The sequence below is a fragment of the Chaetura pelagica genome, unplaced genomic scaffold (genome assembly GCF_000747805.2).
Source record: "Chaetura pelagica isolate M959 unplaced genomic scaffold, ChaPel_1.0 scaffold111, whole genome shotgun sequence".
Taxonomy (NCBI): Eukaryota; Metazoa; Chordata; class Aves; order Apodiformes; family Apodidae; genus Chaetura; species Chaetura pelagica.
In genome coordinates this window covers 1,901,758-1,928,926 of record NW_009952153.1, presented here as the reverse complement: position 1 = coordinate 1,928,926, position 27,169 = coordinate 1,901,758, and the positions used below count along the sequence as shown (strand labels likewise).

The window sequence follows — 27,169 nt, the reverse complement described above, 5'->3', positions numbered from 1 at the left end:
CACCTTGTCTTTCCTGCCTCTCCTTCCTAAAGAGTTCATAACCCTCCATTCTGACACTCCAGTTGTAGGAGCCATCCCACCAGGTCTTTGTCACACCAATAAGATCATAGCCCTGCAGGCACACACGCACCTCTAACTCCTCCTGTTTATTCGCCATGCTGCGTGCATTTGCATAGAGGCGTTTAAACTGGACCTTCAGTGAAGATAACTGACTAGCTGAAGGGGCTGGGATTTCATTATGCCACACTTCAGGTGCTCCCCTGCTGAGCTGCAGCACTTCTGTAGGCTCTGGGCATCTATTACTCATGCCAGCATCACATTGAAATTGATAAAGAATCATTAATTTACACTGGAAATTGGCTTTCTTTGGTGACTCCTTAAATCTGCTATCGTAAATATATTTCATAGTATATCAGAGAACAAAATACTTTGCTCTTGTAATAACTTCATTTAAAAAGACAGTGTATTTAATGATTGGTGTGCCTTCAGCAAAACTTTCTGGGAGGAAGAATTCTCTCTGGGAAACACAAAGGCTTCATTCTGCCTTTCACAAGGCAGGTTTTTGGTCATCCTCAACAAATCCATATCAAATGAATGTTTACCTTCAGAAATCTGAGATGTCATTTTATCACAGTTGAGCTCACCAGTAGGATAAAAGAGTTTTTACCACTGAGAATACATGTATTAAAAAAGGCAGTTCTTGAAAGAATAATCCATTATTTCTCAGAAGAAAAATGTTGCAGATTATAGAGAGAGCTGCCATACTCAGTGAATCCAATGTGAAGCAAGTCACACTGCAAGAGAGTTTTTGTTCTTTTGGAGTAGCTGAAATGCAACATATGACTGCATACAATGTCTAATGGGCATTGTGCCACTAGCGGAGGTATTTGGTTCAAAGAGACGAACAGTATGTTCTTTCATTTTTACATTGTATAGTGAGTCTAATAGTGTCTATCTGGGGTTCATTCTGAAATCTGAAGGTTTAAAAATTTAGATGGAAGAAAAAATTAAGTGATCTGGGAGCAAAATTACCTCCATTTACTTATGACTCAGGTGTTAAAGCTTTTGCCTTTTACGGAGGACCATATGCAATGTTGGGTTTGGGGGTGGGGTTTTTTTGGTCATATTTCATAACCAGAAGTGCGTCCAGTCAGGTCTCCTGTATATTAACAGATGTGACCAGATCTGTCTACCTTTTTATATGTGTAAAATGCAAACTATGAGGCTTTCTGCTTGTATTTGGTCATGTAGCAGGAGCACTTCTGCCCACATCATGGGGAAGCAATGTGAAGCCCTAAGAAGGAGCTGTGGATGAATAGGCCATAAATTTGAGGAGCTTTTTTGCAGGCTGCATTCAGTTTTCTGATTGTGGGTTGGACACTTGTGATTAATCTGTAATATCAAGTCTACCAACTGTCTAACAAAATGAAAAATAACAGCTGTAGTCTCTTGAGCTATGTGGCCAGTGCTGCTGTGGTCACCTGTGCTTGTCAGCACGGAGGCAGCTGGGTAAGAGCATTTTTTAGAGCCGTGTTTGTTACTAAAGGGAGACTAGTAGCATATATTCAAATTAATATTAAGTTCCTTTAGCTGTAAAATCCGCAATATGACAACTTGCATGTGAAAAGATCTTAATTCGAATTCTGTTAGACAGAAATCCAAGCCTTGAATGAGTCTGTAATGTTTGGTTGGGGGTGGTGGTTGGCTTTTGGTTATGGTTTGAAATGGTGCTGTGGGAATTTAAGTAGATTGTGATTTCATGGAGCAGATTTGGCTTATCTTTTTCATCCCTGTTTGAACACATACACTGTCAGACTTTACAGTATGATAACTAATTCATTCTAAGTCATAAATGATACCATTGGTAAATTGTTGTACCTTGTAAGCCAGTTATTCCTTAAATGTTAGGGGACATTATCTTTTGGGAGCAATATAAGAATATTTGCTTCACCATGTCCTGGAATTAGAGTAAAAGAGGACAGTATGGGAATGGTGTGCGTTGAGTAGTAGGGAGTTATGCCAAGTTCATCCATAGGGATCAGGCAATTCAAAACGGCTGAAGATCTGGCAACATGCCCTGGAAAAGTGAATCTTCTTTGGAAAACCTACAGAGGCAATATCTTTTTACCTAAAGAATATTGTTTTCTTATTGCAGATGGTAAAGATGGGCAATCCTGAAATTTTAATAGTAATCATAAATATGACATTGATAGTGGTAAAATTCTTCCTGTAGTCGTCTAAGACATCCCCTTCCTCCTGCCCTCTACTCCTTGTGAAACAGAGTGCTTTTATTCCAGGGCTGTTTAAAGGCTGTGCTTTAATACTGTGATGTCCTCTAATTGGTTCTGGTGCCAAAATCCGGACAAACAAACATTTGCTTGAAAGGAAGGAATAAAAAAGAGCTTACGTGCTAGTTTCCAGACAGAGCAGTCCTTTCTGGAAGTTCAGATTTTGTTTTGGAAAATTCAGTTTCCTTGTCCTGTTCATTTCAAGTGTTTGCCTATGCAGTGGCAGTAGGTGAATTTCCCTATTGTTATGGATGATGCAAACTGAGAATTTTGAGGTATCTGTATGCTACATGTGTGTAAGTATGACCATGTAAAACATAGGTTTCTAAAGCTGTATGTGTTGCTGTTTATACAAGAGAACCTAAAAATACTTGTTTGGTTTTCTTTAAAAAAATAATTTCTGTCACTCCCACCTTTAGCTGCATTTGTGAACTCAGTAGTTCTGGAATTTCATTATAAACTTGAGTTAAATAGCAGTGATTATCAAAATCTTACCTGTGAGGTCTTTGAAAGTGGTCTGCAGATGGTCTGGTGAGCTTTATTAACTAATGAAATTGGTAGGGTTGTTGGTTGTATATTTGCAAGTGATTCAGAACGGCAAGCGGGAAATGCTGATATTTCGCATTAAGCTTCTAAAAAAGAAAAGAAAAAAATACAGACATAACGTGTTTCTTACCTGAATGAATGTTGAGGACACTTTATGTTAAAAAAATTTGTTGTATGCTTACTACAACTACAAACTGAAAATTGAAAGATGTGCTATGCTAGGGAAGAACAGAGTGTATATATTATCAGCAGATAATTTTACATATATTTCCACTCTTTTTTCATCTCTAGGTCAATTGCAAAAGAACTTGCTGACTGGCTTATCAGCAACAATGTAGTTGAGCACATTTTTGGACCAAATTTACATGTTGAGGTTTGTATAAAATTCTTATTAGCATAAAGAGTGTGGAGTAACTTCATGTTCTAATAAAACTTTCCTCAATATGTTCTCACTTTGCAGATCATCAAACAGTGCCAAGTGATTCTGAATTTTCTTGCGGCTGAAGGGAGACTTAGTACACAGCATATAGACTGTATTTGGGCTGCTGCACAGGTATGTATAATTTTTTAAATAACTGCAGGATAAAAAAAAGCAAAACAGAAAATGGCAAGCTGATTTTCTTTTATATTTGTAAAGCTGAGTTTCTTATTTTTTCTTGTCTGTCTGAGTGTTTTGCTGAACAAAGTGTTAATAGGTAACCGCCACAATGACTGTTTATTCATTATGTGCAAGAATTCACCTAGGCTTCTTTTGTATAAGAAAAAATATGAAGTCATATAGTGAAGACATAGTGTTTTCACTAAGAATAGGGATGAGTTTTGTAGAGTAGATCTAATATTTTTACTGTTATGTTAAATTGCCTTGCTCCTATATATTGTAGCTTCCACTTCTATTACTCCTGGTGGGAACAATCAGGTGAAAATTGTGGCAGTGAAGTTTAGAGATGTGCTACAGTTCTGGTTTTAAAAACTATAGAAGGCAATGTGATTTGGTTTTTTGCTTGGTAAACCTAGAAACTCTGATAGGCTTTTTTACTTCAGAAAGATATATATGTTTGCTGCTTCTAATGGATTGCTGTGCTTTTCATTTTAAGCTGTGAAATGTTTTATTTAGGGGATTTTAATGCATTAGACATTTTGATTTCCTGTTGTGGAAACTCTTTTGCCATGGTTTCATTCTGCCTTTATTGTTAAAAACAAAACAAGTGAAACAAACAAACAAACAAACCCTACTCAATAAATAAAAACCCCTCAAGGTTTCATCATAATTTTTCCGAAAAATACACTCAAAATGAAGACCAGAAAAATAAAATTTGTATTTTTGAACAGGTATAGAGAACCTACTTTTATGCAAGTTAGAATTTGTAGGGGTTCTTTATAATGTGTTCAGTATTTCTCTGTAGCTTGTTTCAATCAGATACTGCTGTATACACATTCTGAAACCTCTGTAGTCCTTTGTTTTCCTACCATACAGCTGCTGTGTTAATAACTGCTTATTATAACTGCATTCACTCTAATAGAGTCAAACCATTTTCTGTATCGGAGTAATCAATAATTACTTATTTCACACTTCTAAAGCAGCATTTTACCTTTCTTAATGTTTTCACACATACACTAACTCACACTAGTGTTAGACCTGTGGATTTTTTCTGTCTTATATGCTATTTTACAAACTTTTGTGACATTTTTTTTACAGTTCACATGTTCATTTGACATACTACTGATATTTTTAAAATATGTATTTTGAAATAAGTCTTTAAAGAGTATATTTTCCACTTTTTAAACTAACTTTCTGACAAAAACTTACCTTCCCTGAGTTGAAGAAGTTATCTCAAAATGTTTAAATACATCCTTGGATACAACCCACATAATTTGATTCCAGTTTGAATCCTGTGAAAGATGGCCTGTTCCCTGTAAACTGCTGTCAGGAATTTTATTTATGTGCCACAAAGGCAAAACAAAATGCATAAATAAACTGCATATGTGCAGGTGCATATGTGGTAACCAACATTAAGAATGGGTTTTTTCCAGAAGCTTCCTGTAACCATTATTTTTTTTTTTAATCTCAGCATCCTTAAAAACATGATTAAACCTTTGGGTGACTATGAAAAGCAGCATTTTACCTTAAGAGGAAACATCTAGGAGCATTGTCACTTTGATGTGTAAATTGAGTATCTAAACATGTTGTAAGATTTTTTTTTTGACATCCATTACTGGAAAGACAAAAGAATTGTAAATAATCTTAACACAGTTCGCAAAGTTTGTTCTCTCTCAGTCTCAAATTAGCCTGTAATGTTTTTATTTGTATTTACCAGTGCTAGTGGGATAATAATTGGAAATACGATTTCCTTCAGGATTTACCATATACACTAATATTTTAAAAGTTATATTGAAATTAAAATGCAAAATAAACTTCTGGTTCTTCTTTCCAACAAACATTTTAAAATTGGAACTAAAGAAGATGATGTTACATTCGATTTCACTGAACTTTATATGTTTTACAACATAAAAATTAAGTTTAGTCAAAATTGCAAGTTTGGTGTAGCTTGGAGTTGGATAAGTGCTTCCTGAGAATCTGTGTGAAGATGTTGTTTAACTGTGGGAATTTAATCAATACTGAATTTTTTTTACAGTTTATTTTGCTGTTTCTGTTATCTTCTCTGTTTGTAGCTCAAGCATTGCAGTCGTTACATACATGACTTGTTTCCTTCTTTGATCAAAAACTTGGACCCTGTCCCACTTAGACACCTTCTTAACCTTGTCTCAACTCTTCATCCAAGTGCTCACACTGAACAGGTAAAGACAAGGTCAACAGATGCACTGTAACGAGAAAATGAACTATGGTGGCATATTAGACAAGCATTATTGATTTGTCTTTGTCTTTCTGAAGGAGTGCATGTAGAAGTAATAATCACTAATGTGTAAGAGTGGAAACTATATGAGTAAAGTTGTCATGTTTCAAGTAGGCTTTTTCTGACTTCTGAATTAAAATGTTTCTCAGAGATTTTTGAAAACTATGTTAACCAGTCATAGAAGATCTTAACTTTGTGTCTGAGGTTAAATAGTGTTTCATACAATTGGTACCTCCTTTTTTTCTGTTGAGTTTATTTTTGTGAACTGTAACATTGGCATATAGAAGGATTAATGGTGGATCTTTGCATTCCAAAACTACTGCTTCTTAATGGCACTGTTATCTGGATTTGATTATAGACCTTGTATTTGGCATCAATGCTTATAAAAGCCCTGTGGAATAATGCACTAGCAGCTAAGGCTCAGCTGTCGAAACAAAGCTCTTTTGCATCTTTACTGAGTACCAATCTGCCCATGGGAAACAAAAAAGGTATGTAGTTTTCCAGTAGATCTGATAGTTAAATTTTTAATTTTCATAGTTTTCTTGTTGACTTTGAATAAAGAGGATGTATAGAATGTTTTACTCCAAGAATTTTTTTTAAGTGTCACGCTGGCGTATTTTTCAAGCAGAAGTTGAGGATAAAGATGAAAGCATTAAAACTTTGTGAGCGCATTTGGAAAACTTTCCATTTTGGAACAATTCTGTTTGTATATCTATAGTAGTATGTTTTTTTCTTTTTTTTTTCTTTTTTTTTTTTTTTATCTAGAGGATGGTCCATAACTCAGTTAACTATTCTTGTTTTGCTGAACATGTGTGACTTACATAGCTCCATAAAATCTTACAAAAGCTCATATAATTTTTTACCTCGTTTTTGATGTTACATGCAATTTCTGCTTTTTTTTCACTTGACTGTGTGTTTCTCCACAGTCATTACTAAAGGTGCTGCCAAGCCATTTTATTGTAGTTTCCCTTTCTTTTCTTACTGGTGATTTTTATGAGTCATGGACAACTATATGCTGACAAAAAAGATTTTTAGTCACTTATTTTTCCATCCTCCTTTTTTCCTTCAGAAGAAGAGGAGCTCAGAAGAGCAGCCCCTTCACCTTGTAAGTATAGATTTAGAAGTACACCACAATCTGATATGTTTGATGCTACAGTGTTTTTCTACAGCTATCGAATTTTAATAGAAGAAAAACTAGTAAAAGTTAGAAATTGTGTTTTTATGAGAAGTAAAATTAAATTATATTTAGTGTAGAATCTAGGAAACTCCTATAGCTATGCTATATGCTGGCAAGAAGAGGTATCAGAATACAAATGCTCAGTGTTCTAAAATAAATTTTAGTGTTTAGGTACTCAAATTGTTTGAATTGCATCCCTTGTTCAACTAGTTGCAAGGAGGAATGCCAATGAGTTCAAGTTTTGAGGCAGATTTATGTAGTGCTGTTACATTCCAATTAATAGAAATCAAAAACTAACTGGGAAATGTGATTTTGAATTAGGGTCACCAGCAGCAAGCCCTCAAAGCAGCGACAACAGTGACACCCATCAGAGTGGAGGCAGTGATATTGAAATGGAGGAACAGCTTATTAACAGAACTAAACATGTACAACAGCGACTTTCAGATACAGAGGTAAGTGTGTAAATCTTAGCCTGTGAATTTTCTTACTGAGTTGCCTATTATTAGCTCTTTTGGTACTATTATTTCCTGTAGTTGTTTCAAAACCTGAACAGATACATAGCAAATATGCTTAGCTGCAGCAGGGCAGTGGATAGCTAGTATCTACCAGCAGACCTGAGGGAGCTGGGACTGTTCAGCCTGGAGAAGAGGAGGCTGAGGGGAGACCTCATTGCCCTTTACAGCTGTTCGGAGTGTTTTGTCATTGGCAGCCAAATTGAGAAAAAGTAGATGAAAACTTACAGGTTTCACACATTTCCTCATAACTGAAGAATGGTGTTTGAATGATAATGAAGTTGATTATGAATTTTTGGTGGTGTTTTCTTTTTCTACCAGTCTTAAAAATATTAAATAATTCATTTCAGGAATCCATGCAAGGAAGCTCTGATGAGACAGCCAACAGTGGTGAGGATGGCAGTAGTGGTCCTGGTAGTAGCAGTGGCCACAGTGATGGATCCAGTAATGAGGCCAACTCCAGTCACGCAAGCCAGTCTGCTGGAAGCCCTGGCAGTGAGGTTCAGTCTGAAGACATTGCAGATATTGAAGCTCTCAAAGAGGAGGAGGATGAAGAGGAAGAAGATAGGAGTCATAATCCTCAGAAAAGCACTAGGGGTACAGACCTACGAAGCAGGAAACTGGAATCACAAACGGGCATTTGTCTGGGAGATTCACAAGGGGCATCAGAGAGGAGCAGTGCAAATAATGGGGCAGGAAAGGACCATGTTTTTAACACTGACTCTGTGACACCTGTGGAGAATCGAATAAGAATGCTGGGTGCTTGTTCTCATGCTGAAGATGCAGAGCATGATATGACAGGGGACATGAGCACTGCTCACATCTCACAAGGGTCTCAAGATTCTTGTATAACTCACACAGGGGACTTCCTTGGGGAAACTATTGGAAATGAATTATTTAACTGTCGGCAGTTCATTGGGCCACAGCATCACCACCACCACCACCATCACCATGACGGGTAGGTAGCTTGACAATTTTCCCGATCCCGTCTATCCAGAAAAAAAAGTTTAGCAAAATACTCTGTTTGGACATAAATTTGTATGAACATTTTGCTATGGTTCAGGATAATTTTGTCTAACACAGATTATAGTTATCACAGATAGTTCCACAGTAATCTGGTTTGTTAGCATCTGATTACAGTTTTTTGGAAAATTTCATATTGAATAAATAAGACAACATTTAAGAAAATGTTAAAATTATTTAGGAAAATGTTGTATTTAGTTAACATTAAAGAAGTCAACACAACCATCATAATAGTGAGACCTTCAATTTATCTGTAATTGTTTTTCGTATGAACATCTGTTACTCAGATGATTCTTCCTGACTTTAGCTTTAGGAAGATGTCTGCTCACTCGTAGTCTGCCATAAACAACTTTCTTTTCGATATTGTCCGTTCTAATATTGTTCTTTTACAGGCATATGGTTGATGACATGCTAAGTGCAGATGATGTCAGTTGCAGTAGTTCCCAAGTCAGTGCAAAATCAGAGAAAAATATGGCTGATTTTGACGGAGAAGAGTCTGGCTGTGAAGAAGAACTTGTACAGATTAATTCACATGCTGAGCTAACGTCTCATCTTCAGCAGCACCTTCCTAACCTTGCCTCTATCTATCACGAACATCTTAGTCAAGGTAAGAGTGGTAAAAAGGAAATGAAAAACCAGTGTACTTCAGTTTTATATAATTTTGAATTAGTTTCCAATAATCAAAATAATTAAATTACTTTAACCATACATGTGTATTTGCCCAAAGAAACCATGGTGACCACTGATTTTCTCTCCAAGAGGTTAATTATTGTACATTAGATGTAGCTGTTTTTACCCTTTTAAAATTTTTTTCTCCCATTTCTACTGGAGATTTTAATGCAGGTTAAAACTAATAAAGACACTAAAGAGCCTAGCAAATGTGTGGGGTTTTTTTGTTAAAATAAAAAGAAAAGTGATACTGAAATGTGAGATTTTTTCTCTCTGAAGCCTTACATGATTTTTCTTATGGTGTGTGGGTCTTATTGTAATTCTCTAAATTTTTCATCTTAAATGAATTAACCGTAATGGGAAGTACAGAGAATAAATTTGGAAAAGTGAGTTAAAATTTAACTTGATAGGGAGTCTTGCCTTAAAGCGCATTTTATGCTGTTTCGTCTTACACTGCCAAATCTTCTCGTTTACTTCAGGGTACAATTTGAGATGCTACTAAAGCATTTCTCAGGAATTATATCATCTTTCCATATGCTATTATGGTGGCTCTATTTTCTGTTTTATCCTCATTTTAAATAGAATGGAAGGTATAGTTAGTGAAGATTTGACATTTTTCTTTATTGGTCTGGCACAATCAAGTTTGGTATCTTCCAGCAGACAGTAAACCTTTTTCTGAAACACATTTGGATAAGAAATCTCATTTTTTATTTCGCCTTAACATTTCTTGTTATGTGGAACTGAATTATAATTTCAAACTGACATTAAAAATTTGGAAGAGTTTGGGTTTTTTTCTGCACTAAAGAGTTGAATAAACTACTAAAACTTTATAGTTAAAACATGCTGTAAATCAGCATATTTTTTCCAATATTTTCAATAGATACTAAACATCCTACTGAAGATTGAAATTATTGTTTAAACTTAAGGCCTTCAGCTCAGATTATTTTTGACACCTCTAGTCTTGCACATGCAAATAATCACAGTGTTCTGCATGCAATCTAAATTTTCTACTTGACTTTGCTGTTACATGAAAATAGTATCAAATAGTAGATAAATGAATAGTGCCAGCTGTGGCCACACTGTCTATCAGTGTTTATGAAAACATCATGAGTTTTTAAAATTGTGGATTTTGATACTCGGTTGTATAGAAAAAGTTGTGATTGTTTAACTTGTTTTAGTTAGATATGCAGTGTAAGGGGAATTTATTGACATGTGCTTCCCTCTTGCTTTCCAACCAAGGTGGTTGTAAAGTTACCTCCCTTTGGATCACAGCACCACCGAGAGACTTAAAAAATACTTTAATTGCACTATGAATTAGATCTAATTAAATTAAAAAGCAGTTGCACCTGCATCTCCAGTTCCTAAGTACTGTTTTTATTGCACCTTGCCATGAGCCAAAGCCAGTGTAAATATTAGCGTAACTGTCCTGTTAACTTCTTGTATGGTCATAATGTTTTGTTGTCTTTTAAGAACCGCTGTGTAGAAAAGGCTGCAATTGCAATGTTGTTGTATGCACTTCAAAATAGCCAAGTTTAGAAAGAAATGGGGAATAATGTTCAGATTAGATAGTTCCTTCTATTTATTCAATAACGGTCTTTATATTTTGTTCAGGACCAGCAGTTCATAAACATCAATATAATAGCAATGCAGTGACAGACATTAATTTGGATAATGTCTGTAAGAAAGGAAATACCCTTTTGTGGGATCTGGTCCAGGATGAAGATGCAGTAAGTTGAATACCAGAAAATAATATTTTTTAAAAAGAAAAGAAATACATACTGTTTAGTGACCGTTCTTTCTACTTGCTGTAGATTCATCTCTCTGAAGGGTTAATAAATGAAGCAGAGAAGCTACTCTGTTCTTTAGTATGCTGGTTCACTGACCGACAGATTCGAATGAGATTTATTGAAGGCTGCTTAGAAAATTTAGCAAACAACAGGTAACTTAAATTATCTGTTTTTACATTTATATATTTTTGCAACATACAGGAAATCGAAGTTGACCATAACAGTTATTTAACTTTACAGGAAGACAAAAGCAAAAGTATAAAAATAATTGTCAAGGTGTTACGGATGTATCTGATGTCCCATTTTTCTATTCTGTCAGCGTCCTGAATTTCTCATCTTGTTGCATTTGTCTGTTCTCCCTTCTGCTAGAGGTTACTGCCTTCCTACCAGTTGGTAAAATTGAATCCACATATTAGCCAGTTGAGTGCAAGGTCAGGTGCCTTAGCTCAAGCATTTTGAACTGAATATTTAGATTCCATGTGCAAGCGGCTGGGGAACAGACACGTTCTTGTCCACCAAAGAAAAAGTCTGTTGTGGAGTATAGTATCTGTGAAGAAGCAGATGAAAATTCATGTAAAACCTTGACCTCAGATAACTTGTTTTGCTACCAGACTGTGCAGCTTAAAGGCTGGGAAAAGACAAATAAATTTTGTTGATACAACCAATCAACTTCTGGATGTCACCTGCAGGGTTATGTTGTTACTTTTTTCCCAAAAGCTTTTTGTGAGATTAGTTATAAACATATTCAGATATTAATTTATAAAATAAAAATGATGATGCTTATCACTGATACTAAAGTTCAGTTACATGCAGTTTATGAACTTTGTGAATTTTCCTAGATTGTTGTCTTACGATACACAACTCTTTGTGTCTGTAACAAGTTTGAGGCAGATTTATTTCTATGTCATCTGTTTGTAGAAAAACTACACTCCTTTTTAATGAAATTTCAAATTATAAGTATTACAAAACTAAAAAATAAAACATTTATTTTTTAAATTTTAATAATTTTTAATAAGAAAAAATATATGTTTTTGTACTTTTTCTGATAGCTGTGTGTCCAAGCTAGTGCATGTAGAGAATACGGAGTATGTGTAGTTCAGATTCAGAAAACTAATTGGCTGACATAGTGGACATACTTCCAGTGCTTTCTGTTAGCCTGTTTCACTGAACCTGAGCTTCTCAAAGTAATTTTAAAATTGACTATTTTAATTCTCTAACAGACATAGATTGTAGTAATTTCTCTCTCTCCTTTAGATCAGTAGTAGTTTCCCTTCGTCTCCTTCCAAAGCTGTTTGGTACGTTTCAACAATTTGGAAGCAGTTATGATACACACTGGATAACAATGTAAGTAGTTCCCTGTCCCCAGCAGACTAAGCCAACAGAAGTCATGACTTCTAGGGGACTGTTGCCAAGGCTTTCTCCTTTAGCATGGTCCAAATTACTAATGACCTACAGGTATAATCTGTCTTCTGGCCTAGATGTATGAGCTTGTTTTATCATTCAGGCCTAGATTTCTGATGATATACCCAACTATTATAACTGAGGTGAAGTCTAATTCATTTTTTTTAATCTTTCCCCCTGTTTAAATCCCAAAGGACTTGCAGACAGTACCAGACATCCACTAATAGTACTATTGTAAAAGGTTGTATTAACTTAGTATTACCTCATTATGTTCTGATTGTGTATCAAATGCTTCTCACAAATAAAAATAAGGTTTATAAGGAAACCTTTGAAAAGCACAGGTATATGGTGTAGTGTTTCTTACTATAACAAACTATATAATTAGCTGGCCTCAGTACAGAAAACAGACCGCTGGAACTTGGGAAAGATTGCAGTGATTATGAGTATTTTTTCTTAGCTTTTTGACATGGCATTTAAATACGTGCCCAGTTCTGAGTTTTGGCTTAGTCTTTTTTTGAATTAGGGCTTTCAGAACAGTTTTCATGGTCTCAAAAGGGAGTGTTCTTTCAGTCCTATGCCTGAAAATAGGGACATTGTGGAGCCTTTCAGAAAACAAGAAGAGAGTACTGTACTGCAAAATGCTCCTGGATTCATGGTAGATGGAGAACCAAGTGTTTACTTTTGTTTTACGTGTATGCAATTTTCCTTTAATAACTTTCTAATTTCTGTAGCTTTTCTGATATTTTTAAACAAACCATAATACCCTCTGCCCTTTAAATTGACACAGGTGGGCAGAAAAGGAACTTAATATGATGAAACTTTTCTTTGATAATTTGGTACACTACATTCAGGCAGTCAGGGAAGGACGACATAAACATGCATTGTAAGTACACAACTGACTTTGAGTGTTTGATATTTTATGCTTTTAAATGTTTCTTTTCTGCTTTTTTCTGATGTATTCTTATAAGTAGATACTTTCTATAGGGACATTACATGCTTAGGGAGACAAAGGTCTGTAAAAACAGTAACATTGTAAATAGCTTCCCTTTTCTTAAAAAAAACGGGCAACAACTCTCAAGCCATTTTTGTTAGACATGTTGAATATTTATGTACAAATAAAAGACAAAGATTTTCTACATTCAAATAAATTTCAAGTGTTTCATATAAAACTATTCAAGTGTTTTAGTTTTAAAAACTGTTGTCATTAATCTTTGTAGTAGCTCTTTTTCTAATTAACATTATTCTGCACTTTAAATTCTGTATGATTAAAATTAGGTTTATATATTTCTATAGGGACATTACATGCTTAGGGAGACAAAGGTCTGTAAAAACAGTAACATTGTAAATAGCTTCCCTTTTCTTAAAAAAAACGGGCAACAACTCTCAAGCCATTTTTGTTAGACATGTTGAATATTTATGTACAAATAAAAGACAAAGATTTTCTACATTCAAATAAATTTCAAGTGTTTCATATAAAACTATTCAAGTGTTTTAGTTTTTTTTGTTAGACATGTTGAATATTTATGTACAAATAAAAGACAAAGATTTTCTACATTCAAATAAATTTCAAGTGTTTCATATAAAACTATTCAAGTGTTTTAGTTTTAAAAACTGTTGTCATTAATCTTTGTAGTAGCTCTTTTTCTAATTAACATTATTCTGCACTTTCCCGTCTGTATGATTAAAATTAGGTTTATATACACAAGTAATACCATTTTCAGCTTCCCAGTCCTGGAATAATAGACTGTTCCTGTTATGACAGATGTCAAGGTCAATGTGTAAATAGGGACATCCACACTTGAAAAGTGTTGCTGTTTATAGGTCAAATTTTTACTTCATCATGCACCTTGATACAAGCATTGCTCAAGTGAAAAAATAGCTTCAAAAGCTGTTTTAAAGTGGGATAAATTGCTTTAAATTTAGACAAAACAGTATGTTGTTCTGCTCCTTTGACCATTAAGCTTGTACCTTATAAGCAAAAATAAAGTTACTATTTTTATATAAGTTATGAATGTATTTTTATAAAGAGTATGTATCAGCTGGATTGGATATTCAGAGTAGAAATATCAGCATTTTCAAGTTAGGGAAAAAAATATGATCAGATCCTGCAAGGTGCTAATGACAAAAATGTACTTGAATTGGACTATCTGCCAAAAGACCCTATTTGCGCCTCCTCAAAAACCAACAAAAAATATCTTACTTAGTAATGTCTAGTGTGTCCTTCCACTTGTTTGGTTTGGTTCTGTAATGTGTCTAGCTGATGTCTAAACTATATATTGAACTAGAAGTTCAGAAAAAAACTTAGGATTAAGAAGTTTTCATGCTTTTGAGGCATGTATTTGAGTAGGAAAAAAGCTGTGACAGTGAACAATGAAATAAACTTGGGCTTCTGTACAAATTTACATTTTAGATACAGCCACAGTGCAGAAGTTCAGGTTCGTCTTCAATTCCTGACATGTGTGTTTTCAACTCTAGGATCACCAGATCATTTCAGTAAGTATTTGAGGTTACCTTTCAGAGAAGCACCTCATAGTAAGACTCATATAGTTCTTAAGAATCAATGTTAGCTTAAATATAATATTTTAAACATTCAGTTGTAAATAGTCTCTCATAATGTTTCAGAGATTTTATTGGTGAAAGCACAGAATTAATATTGGAGTTTAGTTTCTGTTGAAGTTCTGTGAGAACAAATTTGTGTTCTCTGTGCTTCCGTTTTTCTAAATATAATATTTGTAGAAATTACAGAAATTAAGATAATATATTATGTATTTGTGGCTTTTTATTCATGTCCATAATGTTCCCAGAGGTCTTTTACTGGAGTGAACTATAGGTACATTGTGTTACCAAAAAGGAATATTTATTTACATTTTAATACTGTCATAAATTGGTTTATACTTTTGAGAAACTGTGCATATGCAAAAACCTTTTCACTGTAAAAGGTTGAAAATAGAAATCTGTTGATGTGGCTGATGGAATTCAAAGTTGAATATAATTTTCTGTGTTTTTAGCAATCCTTGGTGGCTTTCTCTGCCATAAGCCCTTGTAAGCTAACAGCTTTTCAGTGTTGTCTCGTAACCAACTCTGCACAGGATTTTGGTTGATTGTATATTGAGGTCATTTATTAAAATGACTGAAGAGAGGAAGCATTTGGGTAGCCTCATTGTAGGTAATCAAAATTGGCATACAGTGCATGGCTGGTCCTTCTTGTCATTACAGCAGAGTACAGGAAGGAATGAGAATACCTGTAGCCAATTAAAAAATAAAAATTTTAATGCCATATTTACAATTCTTGATAGGATAGCCACAATTCTTTTTGAAGAAACTTTCTGAGTTCATGAGTTTTTTGAGATGACTATTTTCAGCCATGGTCTCAATATCCGGCTCAAACCTGGACTCCAGGTTGTGCTTGGTAATTACATATGAACTGAGAAACAACCTGATGTTTGGTGTGAAATCCCAGGTCAGCCCATGATGTAGTAACAAGTGACAGCACTAATGACCAAAACCTATAGCTGATTACCAGCCCAAAAAGGGAAAAAGTGTGTAATTCCTAATAGGTAGGTAGTGCATTTTTCTGTTGTTTCTGCAAATTTATTGTCCCGACAAAATCTGTTCTGGTTTTTCTTGGGTTTTGTAGACTATCACTATATATATAAAAGAGTAGTTAAAAATACTTCCTTAATTTTAGGGCTGAGTTTAGAACAAGTGGACATCCTGTGGCACTGCTTAGTAGAAGATTCTGAATGTTACGATGATGCACTACATTGGTTCTTAAATCAAGTACGAAGTAAAGATCAACATGCTATGGGTATGGAGACATACAAGCACCTTTTTTTGGAAAAGGTATGTAGAAACTCAATTGCAACATTACAATTCTGGTAAAAATATTTATTTCCTTATCAGCACTATTTAACATATTTAAAGTTGTTTCTATGAAAAATACATCTTCAGTAGTCTGGGAGGGCCCCACTTGTCACGCAATGATTTTTCTCTGCTTGGAGGGAAGAGGGAAATGGATTGGCATTAATTCTTTCTACACCAGTATTTACTTGAGTGTTCCTTTGCAAATAGCCTTTGTGTTTTATCTGAAGCTGTGCAGCACTTGAATTTGAAAAAAAAGTCCCCCAAAACTATCCTGTATGATATATAGCTTACCTGAAAAAAAAAAGTCAGTTTTCCTCTTTTCAGGATGGTGTATAAATCTCAATACATCCACTGGAAATATGAACATGCAGCAGTATTTTTTTGCAAGGGGTCCCATCCTTTTCAAAATTGATAGATTGTGCAAAAATTCATGCAGTCTAGTTCTTTTTCAATGTTGCACATGAGTTTTTGAACAGATATGTAGCCTAACAAGTTGTCCTGCTGTTGATAAGTTAAGAAACTAATGTTACAATAATATGTTCCCTCTGCAATGTTACATTCCAAATCAGTGGTAGAAGAGGTTTGTGTAAGCCAATTATAGGTGATTATTTGTATTGTATATAAAATTCAGAATGTATGATCTTTTGCAAGAATAAATTTTAATCGATCTAATACATTTGAATATGATTGCTAATAGTAATGACAGTTTTCTGTGACAGTAAAATTAATACCTCATTGTTTCATCCTTGATTTTTTTTTTTCCAATACTAAAATGCATTCATTTTATTCAGATGCCACAACTGAAACCTGAAACTATTAGTATGACTGGCCTAAACCTCTTTCAGCATTTGTGCAATTTGGCAAGGTTGGCTACCAGTGCATATGATGGTGGTTCAAACTCAGAGGTAAGCCTTAATTCTGTGCTTATGATTTTCCTCTTTCTGAGGGAAGGGGAAAGTTAAATTACCTACCTGCAGTGACATATTTCACGAGAACTTACTGGCTTCAATATTCTTTACTGGTTTGAGATAATAATGCCACAGCCCATAGTGGTGAGGTCTGTACAGATTACTGCCTTGAGGAGAGCCCTGGAAGCTCAAGACTCACAAGTTCTAAATATGGGACAGTGAAATGGAAGTAAATTACTCCAGTGATCCCGACCTTCCCTTGTGGCTTTGGTCTCTATAGGTAGAAAATCACAAAGAAGGTGATGCCTCTTGCCTGCAGTTTATAATAGCATAACTGAAATGTCTTCACTCTTGTGTTTGTAACATTTATAAGTAAGAAGATTCAGATGACATTCTACTAGGCATCTTTAATTTTGAGTAGAAATCTGTAGTAAAATGTGTCTCTGTTACGTATGATGTGCATTAGAAGTTTTTCTTGTGTTTTTTATACACAGAAACTATCTTAGAAATAAAACTTCCAGGTAGGATATTTTTCTGTGAGTTTATTTGAGGTGATGTTTTATTAAAATTTCTGTTCTTGCAATGAATATCAATAATAGATATGTGTTTAAAAGTATTCCCTTTTGTAAAAAAATGAAATGTCACTCCTTTGAATTTTAACCAGTTCTTCTTATGCTTCAAAATGTGAAAATATTTATATGAAAGTTAAGATTTTATGGTAATTAATGTGAGCAGTGATGAGGGCCCAAGCAGAGGACCAACAGAGGTAATTTTATGTCTCAAGCCAGAAAAGCATTGCTCCCAGTAAGATCATGAGGCAATGTTCTGTTTGTGTGTTTCTTTTCCTTTTGTCAAAACAGTTGTGTGGCATGGACCAATTCTGGGGCATTGCTTTAAGAGCACAGTCTGGTGATGTCAGTCGAGCAGCTATCCAGTATATCAACTCTTACTATATCAATGGTATGAATTTTCCATTTTATTTTTGTTTTGCATTTAAAATGTTGTAAAGAATGTCTAGTGTTAGCCTCTTTTTTTTATTCTTAGTATTAAAATGCATGGTGTCAAAGTTGTGCTTATATGGTTTACTTTAACTGATGTTATAGGTAAAACTGGTCTTGAAAAAGAACAGGAATTTATTACCAAGTGTATGGAGAGTCTGATGATAGCTTCTAGTAACCTTGAGCAAGATTCTCATTCAAGTCTGACCATTATTGAAAGAGGACTCTTAATGCTGAAGACACACCTTGAAGCTTTTAGGAGAAGGTAAGTAGCTCCATTGATGTATTTGGATGCTGAATTTGCTTATATTGCTCCAATCGTATTGATGAATGGGTTACGAGTTATTTTAAAGTAATAGTTTCTTTGTTTTTCTTTGTGTAAAGTAAGGACAGTTGTGGATAAATTCAAAAAGTAATATATCAGATTTAAGCAGTTATGAGAGTTGTCCCTTCTCCTTGTATTAAAGATGTACGGGCGTGGTTCATGTTCCCCCATCCTTCACCAAATAAACTTCTTCAAAGTTACTTTATTTTTGTTTGAAAAACAATGAATCAATATCCATAACCTCCTCTTTTTAAAAAACATTAAACGAAGCTCCAAGTTTGTTTTTCATAGTTTATTAAACATTTCTGTTAAATAGGTTTTGACAGAAATACTTCTTCAATGTTTTTACCTGCTTCTTAAGGTTTGCATATCATCTGAGACAGTGGCAGATTGAAGGCACTGGTATAAGCAGTCACTTGAAAGCCTTGAGTGACAAACAGTCCTTGCCATTAAGAATTGTATGTCAGCCAGCTGGACTTCCTGACAAGGTAAGTTAAAAGCCCTTTTCCAAATAAGTACATCCCACATGGCTAAATTTCAGTAAGTTCGTTGTGTGCTTTGAAAAATAAAATGTGTGTCATCTTTCAGATGACTATAGAAATGTATCCAAGTGATCAGGTGGCTGATCTACGGGCAGAAGTCACCCACTGGTATGAAAATTTGCAGAAGGAGCAGATAAATCAACAAGCACAGCTGCAGGAGTTTGGTCAAAGCAGCCGCAAAGGGGATTTCCCTGGTAAGCGCTAGTGCTCATACCTTTTGTTTTTTTCCCTTACAAACTTTCATCTGTTTAGAGCTTACAGGATTGCTTTTTTTTTCTTTCCCCAGATATCCTAAATAAGCAAGCACTATGATTTATTTTCTTCTACCTGTAATTCTAGGCACCACCTTAGCTTGAATTAATAGCATGGTTTCTTAAGTGCTACCGTTTATTCAAAATAGCAAAGACAATGTAGAAGGGTCCTTAGCTCTAGCCAAGCTCCAAGACTTCCCCTACAGTATTTTTCTTCTCGTTGTTTTAATTATGTTGTTTTCTGTAATATGAAAATTCTGTTACATAGAACCTTCCTCAGTGTTTTGTGAAATGCATACATTTCTGGCTCTACCCTTCATTCACAATTTGAAGTCATAAATCATAATTTATATCCTACATATATGTATTCCAGTCAAGTGTAAGATTTTTGCTATTCCTGCCACTGCTTTATAATTTATGATCATCCTGTAGCAAAAATGATTATTCTTCTTTTGTTACTCTTAATTTCAAGTATCACCTTGCTCCTGAAGTGATCATTGCTTGCTTACAGAGTGATGAATATGCATCCTGTTCTTCTCTTTACTGATGTGTTTGTGAGCAAATGTTTCTAAATCCTACTTATGCTATCTATAGCATTCTTGTTAGAAAACAAAATGTTTTCTGAATTATCTCTGTGTTCTTTTTATTTCTCAATATGAGCCAGGAGTTAGCATGCAATGCTTATTATCTGAAAAATTTCCAACACCACTGACCATTATTGTATATGTTACATGAACCTGACTTAGTTTTCATATCCTAGTTTAACAACTTTTGAAAAAAATGTTCTAATGAGACACACTGTCAGTAAACCAGAGAGTCTTAATTACCTTCTTTTTGAAATCCTTTTCCAGCCACCCATCAGAAACTGTTTTAATGAAGAAGCTATCTTGTTTTCCACCAAGTAGAGCCACACAGCAGAATTCTTTATTTTTGTTTTAGCGGGGGTTTTAGGAATATGATTCAGAAAATTCAGAATTGCAGTTCCACAGCAGGTGCAGTTCAGTCATGTTACATATGTACACTCTTTTGTTTTGTAGAATGTCTGTGCTGATATCCATAATTTTGTACATTTTTTGTGGATTTAATTTTTTCTCTGTTTATTGCACTAATTCATAGCATACCCTAACTGTGAGATACTGGAGAACCATAACAACTCTATCTGTCTGTTCATAAACCCAGTGTCCTTTGCTAGGTTTAAAACCTGTATTAAAGCCTCTAAGTGATTTGTCTTGTAATTGGTATCTGTGTTGGCTGGTATTTGTGAATTTCAATCCATGACAACTCATCTTTGTGCACTGGAATGGTTGGTTAGAACTGTTTGAGTGCTCTGAGCTATAAAGTCATTGTCCATTGTGATTCTTGATTACTGCTTGATTTTCTGTGCCAAATGAAATTAAATTCTTAGTCTTTGAATTGTTTAGATTTCTTGTTCAATGTTGAGAATTCTTTGAAGGCTGTTCTCGGTTTTTCCTTCCTTAAGCATGTGACATCTCCAGTTCCAACTTGTATTTAAGATTAATCATTGCTGCTTTGCTGACTATCACAGGTGTATGATACAGAGGGGTTTTATTGATGATCACAATAGTTTTCCATCATCCTTCTCTGGCATAGCGTAATTTACTACAAAATAAGGAAGGCGTGTTTTAATCTGTATTGTGAACACTTTTCATTACAGGATTGGGTGAACTGTTACTGAAGAGGTTATTTCTGAATATATGCAAGTAAATTTAAGTTAATGTAATAACCAGTTTTCATAAGAAAATTGCTTTAAGGTTTTGTCTCATTATAATTTCTACTGAAGGGTGTACTATTGAAAATAAGTCATGTTGCTTTCATTAGGAAATGAAACTATTATTCCAGAAATTTACTGAAACATGTTTTTATCCTAGGTGGTCTCATGGGACCTGTAAGAATGATTTCATCTGGGCATGAACTGACAACTGATTATGATGAAAAAACACTTCATGAATTAGGTTTTAAGGATATGCAGGTACTACCATCATATAGATAGCAGTCACTGGAAGAGATTGGTTGATATGTTGCTTTTGTCTTGTGCAGCTTATACATGGAGTGGTGGTAGTGGAAGATACACTTTTCTTTGGAAGCATCCTATAGTTTTCTGAAACTAGTTCTTTCATTCTATCCAGTGTGTACCTCTTGTAAGCTCAAACTAATGCTTTGGTCCTTGCTGCTGTCAGTCTTTAATATTTTAAAAGCCTAATTCTAGTTATGTTAGCAGATGTGAAAATCAAGGAATAAAATTTTTTAAATCAAGTTTTTTCATTCATCAAGGAAAAAAGAGACCAGTGAAAAAAAGAATCAAATGTCCACATTTTGTGTGAATTGTTGAACACACACTGATTCCATAGTAGCGGTGACTCCATTTACAGGTTGAACCATTTTTTAATGCTCACCTGTAATTTTTTATTTCAATTTGGAGTTCTTGTTTGAGTGGTCTACTCGTAAGTTTGCTGAAGTCAACAGAATGGAATAGCCTAACTATTTGTATAAGGCTTGCATGCGCAGTTGCTGTCTGCTACCAATTGTAGCAGTTAGTCCACCTTGACTCTTGCAGTTCCAAATAGGATGATCTGTTGGACTACGTCTTTGGTTGTTTGTTAATTTTTTGGCTAAATGAATTGGGTTAATTAAAAAACTTAACCAGTTTTAATATCTATTTATTTATTTATTCATTATTATTATAAATTATTTTACAGAATTGAACTGTGGTGCAATCAGATTAATCCTTTTGTTTGCAGAGCTTGAAGCAGCAGTAGCATTCAGTCTTAATGGCTGGGTTTGATCAGTATGTCACAACATGGTTATGCCAACCACACTGCTATTTGTGTTGCTGCACCCTTGCTAGCATTCTTCAGGTCCTTGGAAACAGTAGCGTATGCAACTGCAGTGTAAATGCCTTCAGTGAATGCAAAACCAAGCTTTAATTATGGAGTTGCTCGAAACGCTGCTTGATAAAGACTTGACAACAAAGATATTGATGTGTCTTTAAGCTCTTAGTTCTGATCTGTTTTAAAACCTTCTGTGGTTTTAGCATATGAATTTTTAAACTTGTCTCTCCTCCTTGTCATTTCTCTTTGTTTCAGATGGTGTTTGTATCCTTGGGTGCACCAAGGAGAGAACGTAAAGGTGAAGGTGTTCAGCTTCCAGCATCCTGCCTGCCTCCTCCTCAGAAAGACAACATTCCAATGCTATTACTCCTGCAAGAACCTCATCTTACTACCCTTTTTGATTTGTTAGAGATGCTTGCCTCTTTTAAGCCTCCTTCTGGAGAAGTAGCTATGGAAGATAGTGAGGTACAGTAATTTTATTAGAATAATTACATTTAAGTCTTATTTAATTGGATCTATTTTTGCTGTGTAGTTTGTTTCTTGTGTAGTCTATCCAGTTGCTAGATACGTTTATTGTCTGTATATTCACATTTCACATGTGGTATAATCATAATCAGCCTAACCTTGGTACCAGGAAAGATAATGGAGAGGCTCATATTGAGCAAGTTCACACAGCAAGTGCAAGGCAGTCAGGAGATCTGGACCAGCCAGCATTGGTTTATGAAAGGAAGGTCTTGCTTGACCAACCTCATCTCTTTCTATGATAATGTGACCCACCTGTTGGATGAGGAGAGGGCTGTGGATGTTGTCTGCCTGGACTTTTGTAAGACCTTTGACACCATTTCCCACAGCATTCTCCTGGAGAAGCTGGCGAATCATGGCATAAACAAGCCTACTCTTTACTGGGTAAAAAACTGGCTGGATGGCTGGGTCCAGAGAGTTGTGGTAAACTTGGTCACTAGTGATGTCCCCTCAGGGCTCAGTTTTGGGGCCAGTCTTACTCAATATCTTTTTTAATGCTCTGGATGAGGGGGTTGATCTGGAAGGCTCTGCAGAGGAACTTGGACAGGCTGGATCGATGTGCCGAAGCCAGCTGTATGAGGTTGAACAAGGCCAAGAGCCAGGTCCTGCATTTTGGTCACAATAACCCCAGGCAATGCTACAGGCTTGGGGAAGAGTGGCTGGAAAGCTGCTCAGAGGAAAAGAACTTTGGGCTGCTGGTTGACAGCCAGATGAACATGAGAAAAGCAGTGTGCCCAGGTGGCCAAGAAGGCCAGTAGTTTCCTGGCCTGCATCAGGAATAGTGTGGCCAGCAGGAGTAGGGAGGTGATCCTGCCCCTGTACCTCGTCCTTGGTGAGGCCACACTTGGAGTACTGTGTCCAGTTTTGGGCCCCTCACTGTAAGAAGGACATTGAGGTGCTGGAGTGTGTCCAGAGAAGAGCTACGAAGCTGGTGAAGGGTGTAGAGAGCAAGTCATACGAGGAGTTGCTGAGGGAACTAGGGATGTTTAGTTTGGAGAAGAGGAGGCTGAGGGGAGACCTCATTGCTCTCTACAGCTGCCTAAAAGGAGGTTGTAGGGAGATGGGAGTTGGCCTCTTCTCCCAAGTGAATAATGACAGGACCAGAGGAAGTAGCCTGAAGTTGTGGCAGGAAAGGTTCAGATTGGAACAGGCTGCCCAGGGAGGTGGCTGAGTCACCATCCTTGGAGGTATTCAAGGAACATGTAGATTTGGTACTTCAGGACCTGCTCTAGTGGCTGAGGTTGTGGGGGGGTGTTTTGTGGATATTATTTGGTGTAGTGTGTGTGTGGTGTTTGTGTGGGTTTTTTGTGTGTTTTTGTGCTTGTTGGTTTTTGTTTTGTTTTCTTTGTTGATTTGTATGTTTCTTTTGTGATGGTTGGACTCAGTGATCTCAGAGGTCCTTTCCGACCATGACTATTCTGTGATCCTGTGGTTATAATGATTTTTTCGATTTTCTTAACTTCATTGCTCTGATGTATTTTTAATGTTATGTAGAAGCTATGAAAAAATAATTCTTAGGAGAGAATATTGAGTATTTAAATAGGTGCGGTGATTAATATTGTGAATTGGCTTGAAGAAAAGTTTGTAAAGGTTTTATTGCAAAAACTCAAGTTTTGTCATATATGCCATCATTAGCTTGTGAGAAATTAAATAACCACTAGTATATATTATATAGTCATTATAGTCAAACGTGTAGTCTATTTTAAAATTTTATTTACACTCAAATATTTCAAAATACATACAAATATTTCAAAATACAGAATTTAGAACTTAGTTTTTCACAGGATCAGTGAGACTTTAACAATCATGTTCTATTTATAAATTTACAGTAGACAGGAAATAGCTTCTCAATTAAGAATACATTTTTGGATTTTAAATCTTAGTAAGGTTATTTTCACAATTCACAGTAAGAATGATTGTTTTATGGTTTGTTAGAGTGCAAGATGTGAAGAACTCCATCTCCATGCAGAAAACTTATCCAGACGTGTGTGGGAACTGCTAATGCTTCTGCCAACGTGCCCTAATATGTTGCAGGCATTCCAGAATATTTCAGATGAGCAGGTAAACAAAGAGTGCTTGTTTTACGTGTTTATCTTTACTGGCATGGATGTTTAATTTCCCAATGAAATTTTCAGTTGAGTTTTCTCCAGATAGGAATGTGAAATAGTATGTAAAGAATGCAGATTCAGAAGTAAACCTAACAAACCTAATAATTCTTATGAAATTAAACTGAACAGATGTCAGTTCAGTTCCTGAAGTTTACTTTTATGATTTTTTTAAATTATTTCATAATTGAAAACAATAGTCAATACTAATTGTCACAATCCTGTGGTTTGAATTAAAACAGCAGTGTGTTCGTCTGCAGCCTTGCTTTATTACTGTGACTGTTGTGATAGCACTCCTTTTGTACTCTTCTATAATTCCTGAACATAGGTACTTACCTAGTTTTTTCCTTACCCTATAGATTAAAATTTTGCCTCTTTTAAAGTTGTTGAAATTACATATTAACAGATACTATGGTTCTTTATGGACACATGCATTGAAGTTTTGCTAGAAGTTAAAATTTAGAATATAACATTTGGCTTCATCTTCTTTAAATATGTCTGTACTTGAATAATGTCAAACATTTACTCAAATTTCATTGTTGAATTCACATTATTCAAATTGTTAACTGTATATAGAAATCTGCTTGAAATTGTCTAATTTCAAATGACAGGTGAAATTAAAAACCAAATAATTTCTTCATGTCACTTGAAAAATCCCTCTCCTTGCATTTTTTTAGATAGATCGGCATTGCATATAATTCTGTTAATTTTTTTTTTTGTCTTTTTTGTTTTTTAAGGGCAATGATGGCTTTAGCTGGAAGGATCTTCTACGAATAAAAAGTGCCCATAAACTTTTGTATGCCCTAGAAATTATTGAAGCTTTAGGAAAGCCAAACAGAAGAATAAGACGTGAATCTACGGTAACAAAGTTTCTTGCACAGAACACTTCTTTCTCTTTGAACCAAAATATATGTTGATGAATTATTTTGTAGTATTTGAATTCTTTAACTTTTTACAATGAATTGTTTTTGTTTATCTTTAGGGAAGTTATAGTGACCTTTACCCAGACTCCGATGATTCAAGTGAAGATCAAATAGAAAATAGTAAAAACACATGGAGCTGCAAGGTTTGATTTTCCTACAGTATTCTGATACCTAATAGAATTTTCCAAAAAACATAGAAAATGAAAACCCATTAAAAACATTATTTATTCTAAATTTAGGTAAAATATTTTAATTTTTTTCTATGTTATTTTGCCTGTGTTTTTTTCACAGTTGTGTACAAATATTTATTTTGTTTTTTGTAAAATATTCAGCAGAATAGATTATCAGATTTAAAAAAAAAAATATTTATAAAACTTACACTGATATCTAATTGAACTTAGTAATATATCTGTATTTGCTTTTTCTCACATCGATTCCATAATATGCTTGCAGTTTGTTGCTGCTGGAGGGCTCCAACAGTTACTAGAAATTTTCAATTCTGGAATCTTAGAGCCAAAAGAACAGGAATCATGGACTGTGGTAGGTGCTTATTCATCCTTTTTCTCCAGAATGACATAAGTCTCATTTGTAAAGACTTCCATTACTTTTAGCCTTTGTTACAGTTACTTTCTCTGTAGTAAGTAAAAAAAATTAATTCTATAATTGAAGCCACCAGAGTTAACCTGTTTAATTAGAGTTAATTGTTCTCTTTTATTTTTAATTCTATGGCATTTAATTAAAATATCTCTGAGTCATATGTACACCAGAAGAAGTAAATGAGCAATCATACACATGTATGTATAAAACTGATGACACTGAAATGCTAAGAAGACAGATATACTTTTTATTAGAAGTTTGGTATTTTTAACTGATTTTGATGTATTTTTTCTAAAATATTTTCAATATTAGAAACAAATTGTCATTGTTTCTCTTTGGTATATAAACAGAACTTGGTATGATGGCTTTTATTGGTCTGTCCAAAAAGCATGCACAGCACTGCAGAAGTAGTAACAGGTTTTGCAATGAAGTACCTTAGTCAGAGTCCTGACTTAGACAGGGTCTTGTACACTTACATGTATGGGTACTGGGTAGCTGACCTACTTCATGTATTGCTGGGACATGCTGCTCTATTTTTGGTTAATTTTATTCTCATAATGCGCCTTGTGCTGGTGGAGCTGAGCAGGTACTACGTTTGGCCACACAGCTGAGAGCCAAGATCTGAAGATCTTGATCCCAGGGCGTTACTAAATGGGTCAGTGGTTTTCGTCTAACACGAGATGCTACAATATGAAATGGTATTTTTAAAGTAGTATCTATTGTCTCTGCATGGTTAAATATATTCAATTCAAAAGCACTTCTCTATACCATACCCTGTGGTAGAGTTGAATATAATGCAGGAAAGGGTCTTGCCTGTAGAGCTTAACTCCTCTGTATTATTTCATGCACTCAATAGTACAAAATGCAAATGTCCTTATTATAAGTAGTAACTTTTTTTTAAGTAACCTTCCTTTTTATTGTATATTCTGAGGTTTTGCCAGTTAGAATTCTAGCTGTTTATCCTTTTTACTCAAGCTTTGAATTTCTAATTCTATAACAAGCATGGAACTCTTAGTAAAATAAAATCCCT

The 27,169-nt window shown here is 35.0% G+C and overlaps 1 protein-coding gene across 1 annotated transcript in view; it reads left to right on the top strand.

The window, feature by feature from the left end:
- USP34 (ubiquitin specific peptidase 34) overlaps positions 1 to 27,169 on the top strand; it is a 117,151-nt gene that overhangs the window by 37,788 nt on the left and 52,194 nt on the right. Inside the window, exons 9-33 of the mRNA XM_010007152.1 lie at positions 3,126 to 3,207; positions 3,295 to 3,387; positions 5,505 to 5,630; positions 6,045 to 6,174; positions 6,759 to 6,791; positions 7,185 to 7,315; positions 7,726 to 8,333; positions 8,791 to 9,005; positions 10,679 to 10,794; positions 10,879 to 11,006; positions 12,109 to 12,198; positions 13,043 to 13,138; positions 14,666 to 14,748; positions 15,944 to 16,098; positions 16,911 to 17,024; positions 17,888 to 17,987; positions 18,131 to 18,290; positions 18,712 to 18,838; positions 18,939 to 19,086; positions 21,033 to 21,133; positions 22,248 to 22,457; positions 24,450 to 24,575; positions 25,357 to 25,479; positions 25,602 to 25,685; positions 25,996 to 26,082. Of these exons, the coding sequence (XP_010005454.1) occupies positions 3,126 to 3,207; positions 3,295 to 3,387; positions 5,505 to 5,630; positions 6,045 to 6,174; positions 6,759 to 6,791; positions 7,185 to 7,315; positions 7,726 to 8,333; positions 8,791 to 9,005; positions 10,679 to 10,794; positions 10,879 to 11,006; positions 12,109 to 12,198; positions 13,043 to 13,138; positions 14,666 to 14,748; positions 15,944 to 16,098; positions 16,911 to 17,024; positions 17,888 to 17,987; positions 18,131 to 18,290; positions 18,712 to 18,838; positions 18,939 to 19,086; positions 21,033 to 21,133; positions 22,248 to 22,457; positions 24,450 to 24,575; positions 25,357 to 25,479; positions 25,602 to 25,685; positions 25,996 to 26,082 (3,466 nt within the window). The remainder of the gene's footprint in view (positions 1 to 3,125; positions 3,208 to 3,294; positions 3,388 to 5,504; positions 5,631 to 6,044; positions 6,175 to 6,758; positions 6,792 to 7,184; positions 7,316 to 7,725; positions 8,334 to 8,790; positions 9,006 to 10,678; positions 10,795 to 10,878; positions 11,007 to 12,108; positions 12,199 to 13,042; positions 13,139 to 14,665; positions 14,749 to 15,943; positions 16,099 to 16,910; positions 17,025 to 17,887; positions 17,988 to 18,130; positions 18,291 to 18,711; positions 18,839 to 18,938; positions 19,087 to 21,032; positions 21,134 to 22,247; positions 22,458 to 24,449; positions 24,576 to 25,356; positions 25,480 to 25,601; positions 25,686 to 25,995; positions 26,083 to 27,169) is intronic.